Source organism: Carica papaya, chromosome 6 (genome assembly GCF_054855325.1).
Source record: "Carica papaya isolate Zhongbai chromosome 6, ASM5485532v1, whole genome shotgun sequence".
Taxonomy (NCBI): domain Eukaryota; kingdom Viridiplantae; phylum Streptophyta; class Magnoliopsida; order Brassicales; family Caricaceae; genus Carica; species Carica papaya.
The window spans coordinates 36,979,941-36,995,344 of NC_142314.1; the positions used below are offsets into that span (position 1 = coordinate 36,979,941).

At 33.2% G+C, this 15,404-nt stretch overlaps 1 protein-coding gene across 7 annotated transcripts in view; it reads left to right on the forward strand.

The window, feature by feature from the left end:
- Positions 1–3,743: 3,743 nt before the first annotated feature.
- LOC110825073 (callose synthase 3-like) overlaps positions 3,744–15,404 on the forward strand; it is a 35,719-nt gene continuing 24,058 nt past the window's right edge. For 2 of the 7 annotated variants that reach the window (XM_088206532.1, XM_088206536.1), the window contains exons 1-5: positions 3,745–4,049; positions 8,313–8,346; positions 8,808–9,148; positions 13,567–13,667; positions 14,276–14,400. In XM_088206532.1, the coding sequence (XP_088062658.1) occupies positions 9,019–9,148; positions 13,567–13,667; positions 14,276–14,400 (356 nt within the window). In that variant the 5' untranslated portion in view covers positions 3,745–4,049; positions 8,313–8,346; positions 8,808–9,018. Of the gene's footprint in view, positions 4,050–8,312; positions 8,347–8,807; positions 9,149–13,566; positions 13,668–14,275; positions 14,401–15,404 lie in introns of all 7 variants that reach the window. The other 5 variants (XM_088206535.1, XM_088206538.1, XM_088206534.1 and 2 more) reach the window with 4 other exon arrangements.

Genomic DNA, 15,404 nt, shown 5'->3' on the forward strand with positions numbered 1-15,404 from the left:
TTTTTACAGAAGGTTTTTTATAACAATTAAAAGTTTTAATATATAGTGGTACAGATAGATGCTTGTGATTTCTCTTTAAGATATGTTGAATGGTGTGGTTATTAGTCTGTAAGGACACTGAACCAATTACCAAAATTTTTTTTTCCTTAATTTCTCATTTGATCTACAAATAATCCCAAACCAAGGCTCGTTATATAGAAAAGTGGTCTTTGTATGTAATTATTTTGGACAGATACCAATTATTTCTCTCTAAGATATGATGCATGATATGCTTTGAGTCTTGCGTGCAAATACCATGCACCAATTATCCCGATCTATAAGACATCTTTTCTTCTCTCAATATTTCTTCTTTGATTCAGTGACAATTTCAAACCAAAGTTTGTTAGATTGAGCAACAGGTTCCATATATGGCATTTATGGATAGATACCTGTTATTGCTCTTTAGAATATGCTACAAGAGATGTTTGAGCTCTGTATGCAAGGACATTGAGCCTATTACTCGATCTTTAGGTTTTTGTTTCTTTCATTCAATTCTTGTCATTTGATTTATCGATAATTCCATAGCAAAGTTTGTTAGTTTGGGTAGCAGCTTCTATACGTCGTATTTATGAATATGTATTTGTGATTTCTCTATAGGATACGTCGTGAAAAGGTAAAAAATCTTTACTTGCATGCAACGACACTGAATTTATTATCTAATTTTCATTTTAGTGATTCAAATTCGCACATTTGAATCACTAATAATTCTAAATATAGGCTTTTTTAGATTGAACAATTTTTATATGTTGTATATGTAAATGGGATTTGTACGATGCGGTGAGTCTTACATGCAAGCACCATGAATTCTTTTCATTTGATTTCTGTTGAGAATTTGGTCAATTAGTTTCTAGGAGATTTGGGAATTAATTGGTAGTCACCATGTTTTAGGTACAAATCTTTCCTACAAAAGAACATTATATAAAGCTTTTCAATTGAATTCAGACTTCCTGAATTCAACATGATATCAACTTTTGATTATTTTAGAAATATAAACAATTGTTTTTGTACCTCAGCAACAACTATCGCAACTAATAGAAAAAATATATATAAATCATGTGTACTTGAGTTTGCATCAATTGCAGTAAATCAGTTCATTTATTTTTAGAAATATCTGAAGGTGAGGAATATCATAGCTATTTAAATCCATTTAATTTAATGAAAGTTTATATTTTTCTTTTTACTATTTTTTTCTTAAAATATAGTAATTTAATTAGATGTTACAATTATTTTTAATTTTTACTATTTATTTAACCGCAAATAAATATAGTATGCAATTTGATAAATAATAATAATAATAATAATTTTTTTCTTTATAATTTTATCTCTAAAGTTTTTTTATTACAATTTAGTTTTTGCTATTTTTTATTTGTTTCAAACATTTAATTTTTTTAATTTTTAAAAGAAAAATTAAAATTATTAGGTTGTGTGTAAATACTCTAAAAAATAGTTCAAGAAAACAAATTTAACTAACCAATTGAATTAATATGTTAATAAAGAATAAAATTAAACATATTTTTTCATTGTTATTAATTTATTAATTTAGTTAATATACTATTAACTTTTATTTAAATTAGTCAATACCTTAATTATTAGTTAAATTTATTTTTGCATTTTAAAAAAGTTATGATATAGTCTTTTTCTTTAACTAGTCGGTCATATTGTTAAGTATGATCATACAGATATGACGTCTCTTACTAGGCAATGTATAAGTGAACATCATATTAAATGTCATATAATATTTGACATGATATTTTAAAAAATAAATATAAATTATTCGTGATATCTAATATGATATTTTTAAAAAATAAGTGTGAACATGTTTAAATTGATTTATAATTTTGTTTTAAAAAAAAAAAACAATCAGATCTACGATATAAATGCAGACCTCAACATTTTTACCAAAAAAGAGAGCAGCAACATCCATGGTGTTAATCCTAAAGAAGATGAGAGAGGTGGCTTGATCGATGAGTTGAGTCTGAGAGAATGAAGTCAAGTTTTGCATAAATTAAAAGAGTCTTTTTAAAAAACAAAATTACAAATAGTTTCATATTGATTTATGTTTATTTATTTTTAAAATATGATGTCAGATGTCATCATGTGATATTGGACATTATATTTACTTACACACGACATCATCATATGATATTAAACGTTATATTTACTTACATACAATGGTATTATATGTAATGAAATTTGACACGTAACATTATATTTAAAAAGTTTTCTTATACTAACAACTTTCATCTTCTTTCTTAAATTGACTGCGAAATTCACTTGCCATCTTTTTCGTTAAGCCACCGTATATAGAAGTATTTATTGGTTTAGAATTGAATTGGACTGAACTAGTCTCCCTTCAGTCTAAACGAGTTTGGAACAAAAATTTTCGCTTAATTTCAAGATCAGAACTAGACTAAAACAATATTTTTAATAAAAATTATTATACATACATATTAAATACATGAATATATTATAATATCTTTTACATATGTATATATATATATATATCTTATACATACACTTTGCATATGAAATACACCTAATACGTACACTACAACTATGAACAGTCTGAGAAAAAAGAGAGAGAGAGAGGAGGGGAAAGGTGATGGAGAAAGAAGAGAAAAAGATGAGTGAGAATAAAGAAATTGGAAGTGATGGAAAAAGCAAGAGGCTAAATGTGGCGGTGGCCTGTGCTGTGTGTGTAATTGTGCATCTACATGAAGAAGGTTGAGGAGGAATACCGAAATAATTATTTTAATCTTTTAATTAAAAAATACTATACGTACATACATATTATATATGTAAACAGTATACTATATTATCTTATATATAAAACATATACATTATATACATATATAAAAGATATATAATTGGAGTGGTTTACAGAATCTGAGATATATCATGTATGTATGTAAAAGTATTATATTATAGAATATATAATATATTATATATCTTTCATATATGTATCATATAACTTTTATATACATTTAGCATATAAAATATATATAATACATACACTACAATAATTTAACAGTATGAGAAAGAGAGAGATGATAAAGTGACTAGAGGTCATGGAAAAGAACCACGTCAAATAATGAATATTATTCGAATAAACTGGAAGTTTGTTAGATAGACATTATCGAATAGTACCTTTTGATAAAAGATATATAAACAAAAGAATTGAGTCGAATAAGAATGAATTAGAGGCTTGTGGGATTAAGGTGAAGGGAGTAAGAATGATTATATTTTCGAGAGCGAATTCAAAACAAATACGAAGTGCATAAGTACAATTTATATTTTAAAATATAGAACAATTCTAAATTAGTTTTATTTACGAACAATTAAGTTATAAGTAATGTAATTAAAAAATTCTTCAAAACGAAGTTTGTAACTGGTTCTAAAATTTTTTCTTCGTTGAAAATTTTTGATAAAAATATTAAAAAAAATTATGTACTTAAATAATTTTATAAATTTAATAATATTAAAAAATTGATAATTATCAATCAATCACGTTTTGAAAAAGTTCAAAAAAATTAAGTAATTTTTGGTTGAAATTTCATTTCTTTTTATTCATTAAAATTAAAAAATATAAAAAGTTCAAGCTTTTAAGGAATATTTTTAATTTTTTCTTAATTTTTTAATTTATCGTTTTAATAATAATCATAATGTTGAACAGTGAGCTAATAAGTTTCAGTTTAATGTTGAAAAATCTTTAATTTAATCGAGAATTCAGACAGTTGCTGGACAAAAATGTGTTTGTTGAAGTTTTAGCTCTGGGTCGGTCTTTTTTTATTCTTTTCCATCTTGTTCGTAAATTTCTGTTCCTTTTTCCCTTTGTCGGTCGGTGGAGCAGGTTTTGTTAATCTGCAAGACTTGATTGTCTCTTCTCGGTCAACGTATGAGGGATATGTTGGCAACTTTTAGATCTGCCATGGTCATAGGAGCACGGTGCCGACGATGGAGCAAGGCATGTTGCAGGAGCAGAGTATTGCTTGATTCCTTTTGGTTTTGAGGTTTGTGTCTCTTGGGCTTATGTTTTCGAGTATACTCAGTATCCTCCTGCATAATTGGGTTTGAGCAAGTGAAACTAAGAATAGTGACCAGAGGGAACCAAAATTTTTCTCTAGTAAATGTCTCTCTTTCAACTATGAAATTAGTGAAATAAGATCTGCTTTCGACAAAATTAATCAGGTTTCAGTTAGCGGTTAATTTTAAGCACTCGAGCGTTATAACTATATAGCTATTGATGGGATTACTCTCTTCTTTGTTGGAAAGTTGATGTCTGTGTTACGCTAGAAGGTTTAACAGAGAGAGAGAGAGAGAGATACAGAATACCGGGAAAGAAACACACAGATAGGGACAGCCAAAAACAGGGTTTTGTTCATGCTTGATTTCTCTTCGATACATTCTTGGTATTTATACTTGTTATTCTAACTGAATTGGTTCTAAATCAACAACCTTGGGTTTATGTCTTTGGATTACAGCTTTTTAATGGTAATATTTCCGTTCTACACATATCAAACCCCCTTCACCCGGGTTCTCTTGTCCTCAAGGTAAAATTGAGTAAATTTTTCTGGTGCATTCAGAAAGCATTTACTGATGTTGCCTGAGTTCCATCCGACCACTTATTGAGGACCTGAAGAAGTGGTTCGTTGTATCTTTTGATATGTACTCTGTCCAAAGTATCTAAAGGTTGTCTACCTTCATTGTCGGGTACAATTGGAGTTTCTTGGAGTTGGACGTCTACTGATGCTTTTTTTTAAGTTGAGATACATTAAATCTGGGATGAATTCAACATCCTCAAGGAAGTTGTAACTTGTAAGCCACTTTTCCAACTTTATGCAAGACAAGGAAAGGACCCATTTACAGAGTATCCAGCTTTTGATTAGTTCTTTGGAAATGGATGGTTATCTGTAAGGTTGAAGTTTGGTCCCCAATTTGGAATTCCCTCTTTGGCTGATGTTGCTCTACAAGCTGCATCGTGCAATGTTGAACCCTTGAAAGGTGAAACTTAAGCATTGTAAGGCAGCCTCTAGGTCATGTGGAAAAATGTCAAGACTATGAAATTGAATCTCTTGGGACATAGTGGATATGATTGGAAGGAGGGTATCCATAGAGAGCCTCAAAGGGAATGGCTTAAATGACTGTGTGAAAATTGGTATCATATAAAAAATAAGCCAAATACAACTGGTTTGTCCAAGTAGGAAGATGTTCATGACATACGCATAGTAGGTATGCTTCAAAGTAATGATGAGCACAGGATAGGTATGAGGTGGGTGTGCTTTTCTTCATATCTGCTCCGTTTAAAAAAAGTATATATCCATAATCGTCCTATAACCGAGGTAGGTAACAAACTCTTTACCCGCCACCTACCCCACGGGTAAATACTTTTACCTTCCACCTGCCCCAATTACCCACATTTATCCATTTTGTCATTCATTAGCCTCCACCTAAAACACGCTCTATTTACTTGTTTTATTATAAATAATTTTGTAAATTATTAAGTAAATAGTTAAAACTTAATTAAAAATATTAAATATTAACATAGTTAAAACTCAATAGCAAATATAAAGTAACATTATAAAAATACAACATTTATATATTTAAACGAACAAAAGTATTTATTACTTATCAAATTAAAGTGTTCTTTAAAGTTTATTTTTATATTTAAAAAATTAATAAATAATTATAAATTTTTAGAAAAAAAATTTATTTTTCACCCTTTATATTATTATATTTATAGAATTCTTAATCTATTAATTAGAAAATAACTATTTTACTAGAATCCTAATTATATAAGATTCTTATTTTAGTAGAATTTTAATTACATAATATCAATTAATTAAATAATAAAATATCATATGAATACTTTCTCAAGTTGGCTGGTGAAAGCGGCTCGCATGCAAAAGAAGTGGATCTGTGCCAGATTGCGAAACTAGAGGCAGGCGCGTGCAGAATAGCTAGAAAAAGTACCAGAAAAGGCTGATCAAAGCGGCTCACGCGGAGGAAGTGGATCTATCTGGCAAGATAACAACTTGACTCGGCTCAAAACGGCTGGAAGTCGGCTAAAAAAAGACTTGAATTTAGCTAAAAAAAAGGTTCGACTAAGAAAAATGGTTAGGCTCGAGCTGAAAAACGACTCGGCTCAACAGCTCAGATCGGCTTGGAAGTAGTTCGACCTAGCAGCTCACGGCGGCTCTGTGCAAGACTAAAGAAGGAACGGGATCACGTGGACAGTGGCTCTGTGTGATCAGAGTGAGAAGATTGAGGTGGATTGCGCAGCTCTTTGCGCGGCTCCGCGTGTGGCTGAAGAAAAAGCATGGGGCTGAAGAAGAAGTCCGAGGTGGTCGCACGTCTCTGCACTCGGCCGAAGAAGAAGGGATCCCTGGTGGTCAACTTCTCTGTTCCTCTTATTTGACTTTTCTTCCCAATTTTTTTTTTCTTTATGCCTCTAATATGGTTCTCTTTTTATTCAGCCTACTTTTTTAATTGTTTTAGGGTTTGAAAAAACTCTGAAATAAAAACCCTAAAATAGGTTTATTTGGCTCTGATACCATGTAGATTTTTGAAGAAAAATAATTTTATTTCTCACTTTTTAGGTTGTTACATCTGAAATATTTATAGAATTTTTAACCTATTAGTTAGAAAATAACTATTCTACTAAATTTCTAATTATATGAGATTCTTATTTTAGTAAAATTTTAGTTACATAATATTAACTAATTAAATAATAAAATATCATATTCAACAATAATAAATTTAAATAATCAAAATTAAATTATCTATTATATATTCTATTATATTAATTTATTTAATGTTAAAAAAATTTTATAAAAAATGAGAATTAATAATTATATATCCATACATCATTAAAATGTATATTAATTATTCACATACACATCATATTCCTTTGGAAAGAAAGGAATTGGAGAACATTCGATGGGGTAGAACAGGATATGGTTAGATTAGAGCGAGATGGTTTCAGATCTAGGTTTTTTGTAATAGGTCATTCTTTGCTTATTATGGAGGATGTTGGTGATTTAATAGATACACTGATTGATTTGCAAATACTTTTCTAAATGGGTTTGCACCCCTATGGTGCATATGTCAATGATTTTATACTTTTTATTTGAAAAAATGTAATTTTATACATAACAATAGCAGGTGAGACAGGGAGGATGGGGCGGGTACACCATCGCATCGATACCAACTTACACATGTTTTGGGTTTTTAGCTTTTTATCTGTACCCACCCCCGTTAGCCGTCAATTGTGGATTTTCATCCGCCCCATTTCAGGAGGGGTTGGGGCAAATTAGTGGATAACCCGCCCTAGTGGCCATCCCTATTTCCAAGTACCAATTGACTATTTTGGTTTATCTATTTGTTTGTGGATGGTAAGCTGTAGAAGTGGCTAACAAGCTTCCTGTAGATGAAGTATATCCTGGCAAAAGCTGTTAAGGAAGATGGTGTGTCTGTCACTTATAATCTCCTATAGGGAACCAGTAATTTGAAGATGGTTTCATGCAGAGTTGAGCTACTGTTGAGACCAAATTGGGATGTGGTAACAAATTGAAATGAGCATATTTTTTAGTTGATCCACGACAATCCAAAGAACTTCATTTCCTTGGACTTAGGCATCCTTTCAATAAAATCCATTGAAATACTTGACCAAGGTGCATTAGGAATAGGTAAGGGTAAGCCGTATAAGTGGCAAGCAAACTCTCTGTTGATGAAACATATCCTATCAAAACATGCTAAGTAAGATGGTGTTCTGTCACTTGTAATCTCCTCTGGAAAACCATGTAATTTGAAGATGGTTTTCACAAATAGGGATGTGCTAACAAATTGAAATGAGCATATTTGTAACCCAAATAACTTCTTTTCCTTGAGACTTAGTCAGACTTTCGATGAAATCCTTTGAAATACTTGACCTAGGGATAGGTGAGGGTTGTAATCACCCTAGATATGGAGAAAGGTCTGCCTTCCACCTTTGGCAAACGTCATAAGTACGGATGAAGTTTCAGACATCTCTTTTTGTACTCTTCCAATAAAATACCATTGCCAAACATTTAGAAGTCGATAATCCAATTGAATGACCTGCATTTGGAGTTTCATGAAACTCTTTTGACTTCTTTTCTGAAGTCAATGTTCAACATTTGAAACACGACTCTAGATCTCTTTCACTTAGTTCAACATTCACATTATTTTTCTTCTAACTCAATCTGTTTTGATTATCCATTATAATATCTCTGTTTCTCTTTTGTTGCTTGCTGCAGATATCTGATTTAGCACCAGTGCCTTAATTAGTTGGTAAGCACAAAACACATAGTTGCATGAGTTTCCTACTTACGTCTTTTCATTTTTATTTTGTATTTTGAAATCGTCCTACTTGATACATCTGGACATCTATTATCTGGCTTTTTTGGTGTCTTTGTTGTTTCTTTCTCATTTCTCTTTCTATTAATTCTATTCTTCTAGTTCTTTGCTTGTTTGTGGCCAGGTCTGAGTCTTGATTCTTTCTGAAATTAGGCATTTTTGTTTATCCTGTAATTTTCTTTTTACTCTTGGGTGTCAGCATTCTTCCCTACTTTTTTTTCCTGCATTTTTTTGCTAGTCTTCTATTGCACGTCGGTCTTTTTTTTCCCGTCATTCACCAGCTTGGTATTGCCCTCCTCTTTCCCTTTGACATACTATTGGTTCTGTACTTTGTTCAAATAAATAATGTGAACCTTGATTTATTGTACAGCCTTTTTCTTTCTTGCGTGTTACAGGGAAACAAGGTGCTAGTATTTTTGAGAGTTTCATCAAGTCACAAGAGCAGATGTTATCATCAATAAGGGGCTTCAATCAACTGAGTGCTTTATTGATATTTTGAAAGACTTGTAAAGTTTTTGTATACTGGTTGCAACTCTTTGGTGTTTTTTTGATACTACTCATATTTTTCACTTAATAAAAAGGGCCTCCAATCAACTAAAGTCAGAGATGGATAAGGTAGACCATCTTGAACAGTATTTTGACTGTGAGATAGTACCTCCTTCATTGGTTGAGCTTGCCCCTATTCTTCGTGTTGTAAATGAAGTTGAGAAGAGCAGCCCAAAAGTTGCTCATCTGTGTAAGTTCTGCTAACTCTATCTCTTTCTGTTAAAATCTGGTTCATTTAGTGGAGTTTGTCGATCATTTATTAAGTTTCCTCTGCTTTGCTGTGTAACTGGAAATATAGATTCACCTTGAACTTTTAAATATGTATCCATAAGCACACTACAGCATGTAGGAGAGTCATAATTTGCTGCATATCTTTGGCCATTCTTCTTTCCGACCGTATTGATGGTGTATAGTAGAAGTTTGATGGCATTACTAGTTTCGTGAAGTTCGTTTTCTCTAATGACTTTGCTCTTAATTTGTTAATTTATGATCACCTTTACCAAGAGTTGGAACCTATATTCTACCCTGGCTGATGGGAATAACAGATTTTCTTAAAAACTTCTCAGCATTAAGGACTCTTAGTTGAATTATAATGTGACCACTGGCTGCATATTTTTGAGATTATCTTGGGTTTCTGCATTAACCTTAGGAAGAGTGACCTGGTATTAATTTGAGATTTAGAATATGTGGCTCTTATTACTTCTGTAGGTATGATGCCTTGGTGTTCCCCTATGGGGAATTCTCGAGCTACTTTCTTTTGGGATCTTGTTGTTTTATAAGATCTTTAAGCACTCAGACTGTTGGACGAGTTCCTCCCTCTCCCTTGGGGGTAGGGTTTAGGGATAGGGTCTTACCTAAATATGTTTGTCTAGTATCTCCATGTACTTCCTTTCTCATTTTAAAATACCTAGAGGAGTGGCTGATAAACTTGAGGGGATGATGAGATCTTTCGTTGGTTGGGTTTGAGCGAGTCCGAATTTAGTGAGGTGGGAGAGATTTCAGTGAAGCAAAAAGGGGGGTGGTCTTCGTATTAGAAATCTTCATTGTAAAGATTTGTTTCTTTTAACTAACTGGTAATAGAGGTTTTTTTGGAACATATGGCACAAGATTACTAAGACCAAGTATGGTCTTCACCATCATGGATGTGACTTCAAAGTCATTGTTTTGAGCACTCACGAGAGGCCTTGGAAGGCTACTAATGTTCTTTACATCTCCTTATTACTAGTGCTTCAGTTAATGGTTGGAGAATCTCTCTGTTTCTCTTTTTAGAGGATGCTTGAAGTGACAATGTTTCTCTTGCTTCTTGGTTCTTGAGACTTTATAGGTTATCTAGGAGATGTTTTCTCTATCTTCTCAGTTATGATTCGAGATAAAGGTTCTCTCTCTTGGAACTTTCAAAGATCTTAATTCTTGAGCAATAATTGATAAGGCTAGTCTTACCCACATTCTAAATCCTGTTGTGTTTTCTAGCAACCTAGATCGTGGAATTTGGTATTTGGATTCAATCAACTTTATTCTTCTGTTTGATTCACAACTGTTATCAAAATGTTCTTCTTCGTGAGCCCTTATTGAATGTTATGGCTCCCCATGAGGTGAGACAAAAGTGGGTGGTAAAGCAAGTTTTAGAGTTGCTCAGAAGCTAAAGACAGTTAAAGCAGAGATTGAAAAGTGGTGCAAGGAGGAGGAAAGAAAAGAGGGGGTGAGCATATACAGTCTGTATTGCAAGACATCAAGATTGTTGATAGTGTTATGACTATGGAGTCCTTTAAAATCTATTTAGCAAGCAAATTACCTATAGAGGAGATATTGTGGAGGCAGGAAGCGAGATGGAGATGGATAAAGGAGGGAGATAAGAATGCAAAGTTTTTCCTTTGCATGGCTAATCATGGCAGAAGGATTAATTATATGAAGGAGATGAAGAGAAGCAATCAGCTTGTGAAAGTTATTGAGAAGATGAGTACAAGGCAAATAAATTCTTCTACAAGTTGTATAGTGAGGATTTCAGTTGGCGGCCTAAACTGGATGGGCTACAATTCAGTGACTTAAATGAGATGAAGCGTCTTCTCTGAAGAGGAATTCTAAGAAGGCCTTAGACACTGTAACAAAGATAAAGCTCCTGACGTGGATGGTTTGATATGAGTTTTATCTAAGAGTTTTGGCACACTATGAAGGGCAATATTCTAGAGGTTTCAAGGAGATGCATGATCCGGGATCCTTTGTAAAGCTGTTAAAATTGTTCCTTCTTGGTACTTATTGACAAAGTGGAAGGGGCAACTAATATGAAAGATTTTAGACTGATTTGCTTGGTTCGGTACATTTACAAGCTCATTTCTACAGTTCTATCTAAGAGAATGTCCAAGGTGTTGAGGAAAGTAATTGGGAAATGTCAACATGCTTTCATGGAGGATAGACAAATATTGGATACTATGCTGATGATAAATGAAATGGTGGATGATTTGCTACACAGAAAGAGGGAGGGGATTCTAATCAAGTTAGATATGGAGAAGACTTATGATCATATAAATTGAGATGTTGTGGATTATATGCTGAAAATGATGAGATTTGGGGACAAGTGGTGGAAATAGATTAAAACCCACATTACCACCACTTCCGTGTGCAGTTATGGTGAAAGAGGGTTTGTCGTCTTTCATCAAAGCATCAAGCGGGTTAAGACAAGGTGATCCACTTTAATCTTTACTATTCATTATTATGATGGAAGCGCTGAATATGTTGCTGTTAAGAGCGAGGGAGTTGGAGCTATTTAACGGAGAGAAAACGGGGGGGAACAAACATATGGAGGAGGTAACTGACCTTTTCTTCACTGATGACATCTTGATTTTTTTGTTAATTGCATGAGAGGGCAATGCTCAACCTTAAATGCATTTTGTTGTGCTTTCAAGCAGTGTTGGGGCTTAACACCAACTTGACCAAGTCCGAGATGGTGAGACTGTGTAACAGGTGAGATGAAACAAGATTGACAAGTATGTTGGGTTGTAAGATGGTGAAATTAGCTATTAAATATCTGGGATTATCGTTAAGGTCAAGTTATAAAGATGAGAAGACATGGAATCTGGTGATTGAAAAGTTTGAAAGAAGATTAGCAGAATGGAAGAGAAATCTTTTATATAAGGTTGAAAGGTTTTCCCTTGTTAAGAATATGTTGGTGAACCTATCTACTACATGTCTCTCATGACAATCCAGTTAAGGTGGTAAAGAACTTGGAGTCTATTCAGTGCAGGTTCTTTTGGGGCAATTTAAAGGACGAGAGGAAGTACCATTTGGTGAAGTGGAGAGAGATCAAAAACTCTGTCACAGGGAGGTTTGGGATTGAGATTCTTTATGAGATGAATTTGGCTCTATAAGGGAAATGATTATGGAGATTCATGAAGGAGAACAGTACACTATGGTGGAGAATGATTGAAGCTAAATTTAGGACTATAGATAGAGGATGATTTTCAAGAGTGACAAATAGATTGCATGGGGTGGAATCGGGAGGAAAATCAGCATGGGTCGGCAAAGATTCTAGGAATGCATTAGCTGGAGAGTAGGAAGAGGGAACAACATTATGTTATGAAGGGATACTTGGGTGGGAAGGGGAATTCTTAAAGATCAATTCCTCAGATTTATGCGATTGCACGTATCAAGAATATCACTGTTGAGGAAGAATACAGAGTTGTTGGAGGGAATAGGGAGTGGGATTTGAATATGATAAGAAATCTTAATGCTGGGAGGTTATTGAATATGAAGCGCTCCTACATTTACTTTCATCCGTCAATCTTAATGGACACAATGATTAACCTATGTGGAAACTAAAGGAGAAAGAAGATTTCATAGTGAAGTCCTACTATAATCACTTCATATGAAATGTAGCTGCGAAACACATGTTTTCATTCAAGTAGATATGGAAGGTGAATGCTCCTTCCTTTTTTATGCATGAGAGGTGGGACAAGAGTGTATATTGACTATTGAGAAATTGATGAGAAGAAAAAGAAATACGGTGAACTCTTGCCATCTATGTAAGAGAGAAGTGAAATCCTGTAATCACATTCTAATATGGTGTCCAGCTGTGTATAAGTTATGGGCTATAGTTATGGGTTACTGGGGATTAACTGGGTTATAAGTAGTTCGGTTAGAGATGAGATTATTATTTTTGAGTTTTTTTTGGAAAGAGAGAAACAATAGAGCTTTTGAGGGGGTGAAAGAGGAGTTTGGTAGAATTAGAGACAAATGACTCAAGAATTTGAACTCATTGGTGATAGGGTATCTATCGTATTTATTTGTCTGAGGATTTTGAGGATTTTATAGAGATACTCACTGATTTTTATTTTTTTAAAAAAGTAAAATTATCAGTTGTGGGGCTTTTTCGATAGTAATGTGAGTGATATAGTTTGAGTAGAACGCTAAACCTTTTGGAATTATGAATCATCTTTTCTGATTCTTTGGGATAAAGTTTGCTTTTAGCTTCCATTTGGCTAAGGCTAACGAATGTTTTAGGGATGTTTCATTTCAGTTTTATGTAGAGATTGACATTGTTTTAATCATTTATTCAATTGCTCTCCACTAGCATTCTTAATCTGCTTCTTCTATTTTATATTCTGTGCAACATAGGCCGTTTCTATGCCTTTGAGGAAGCTCAAAAATTGGATCCTACATCAAACGGAGAGGATGTTCTCCAATTTAAAAATGCCCTCCAGCAGTGTCTTGGAAGGGTGAGGATGTTATTTTCGTTTTCCTTTGAATATTAATCCAAAATATTTTTGTATAGGAAGGCTGCCCCGGTTTAAAGAATATCAGCATGGGATTGTAGTTGCGACACGTTTGTCTGGCATTCTTAACTGCATCCGTGGTGTTGCTAGCTTTGTATAATTAAATTCTTGTCATCATAGATCTGGAAAGAAAGGAAAAGAAAAAGAAAACATAGGCTTCTGTGCAAACAATACTCTTAAGTACTATAGGACTCGTACCCTCAAATAATTGGACTTTTTAGGTATACAACACAATTTGTTATAATATTTAAACTAGTATTTCCATAACAGTTTTAGAAAGGATGTAGATTTGATTATGAAACAGAGAAGTATAGTATGGACAGTTTCAATGAGTTTATGTCTGATTCCACTATTATTTGGGATTTATGATCCATAATTAAAAATTTGATTCAGAATCTATGTTCTAAGGGGAATATGGGACTGGGTTAAGTATGATTCATTCCTTAATTAAGCTGGATCTATTTCCAGGATTCATTTGATTAGCACTTACTAGTTCTTTTAGCTGCTCAGATTATTGTGTGCTTTCTTTAATTTTTTTTTTATCTTTGCAGGGTAAGAATCCTGCATCAGTGGGACGAGTAAAAAAAGGCGATATTCGTGAAATGCGGAGTTTTTATCAACACCACTTTAAGAATTATATCCAAGTCTTTCAAATGGCAATTGATAAAGATGACTGGTTAGTTATATCTTGATGAAGTGTTCCATTAGGTGTTATCCCCCAAAGAAGTTTACATTGAAGAGAATATTTTTAATTCTATCATATGTCATGAAGAAATTTTACACGAGTATTGTATAGGAATCCCTATGATAAGAAAAGGAAAAATATGAACAAACTGACCTATATAAGAAAAGAGTAGTTGGGAGAAGGTAATTGAAGAAAATGTTCCTCTTATACTCTAGAACTTTCTTTCAAGTTGGAGCACATATATAAAATATGCACCCTGCTTGCCAAAGAAACTTGACCACAACTGCCTTCCAATGACTATTATGAGAAGAATCCAAAAATTGATGGTCAACATTAATTTTTTTTTTTACAAAAGAATAAGAATTTATTGAGATTGAAGGAAAGAATTACAACGAAGAAGAATCAGACACCCCCCATAGTAAGTAGAACCAAAGAAGAAAAAGTAAAATAAACCTACATCAACTTAGAAAAAATGAAAGCAAAAAACAAAAGAAAAGCTATATGTCGTGTATAGAGATATCTTAGCGTCGGTGGAGGTCAGAAATACTAATATCATGGAAACAACCATGTCTTTTAGCAATAAGGAAGCAAAAAGAAGTCACCCTTTTCAAAATTAAAAATATGAAGTATTCCTGTTGTTAAAAAAACTCGAATTTTGCACCAGCCAGATACACCAAAAGCCTACAAAGAAAACACTAGGCCACAAGGATTTGGCTGCTTTCCTTAACCCATTCCCTTTGATAATACTCAGGAGGTTGTTCACTCTAGGAGGCAATACCCAATAACATCGGGGCAACTTTAATACATCTATCCCCATGTTTGAAGCCACCTCAATGAAGGAACAAATGGGCGTGCGTTTTTCCTCCTCTTAAGCACAAAACACAACGTCTAGAGTAAGGGCTCGATTAGAATGGTGAGTTCAGAGCAGGTCGTTTGTGTTTAGCTTTTGATGAATCGCTGTCCAAGCAAAAAGGTTCACCTTAGAAGGACATAAG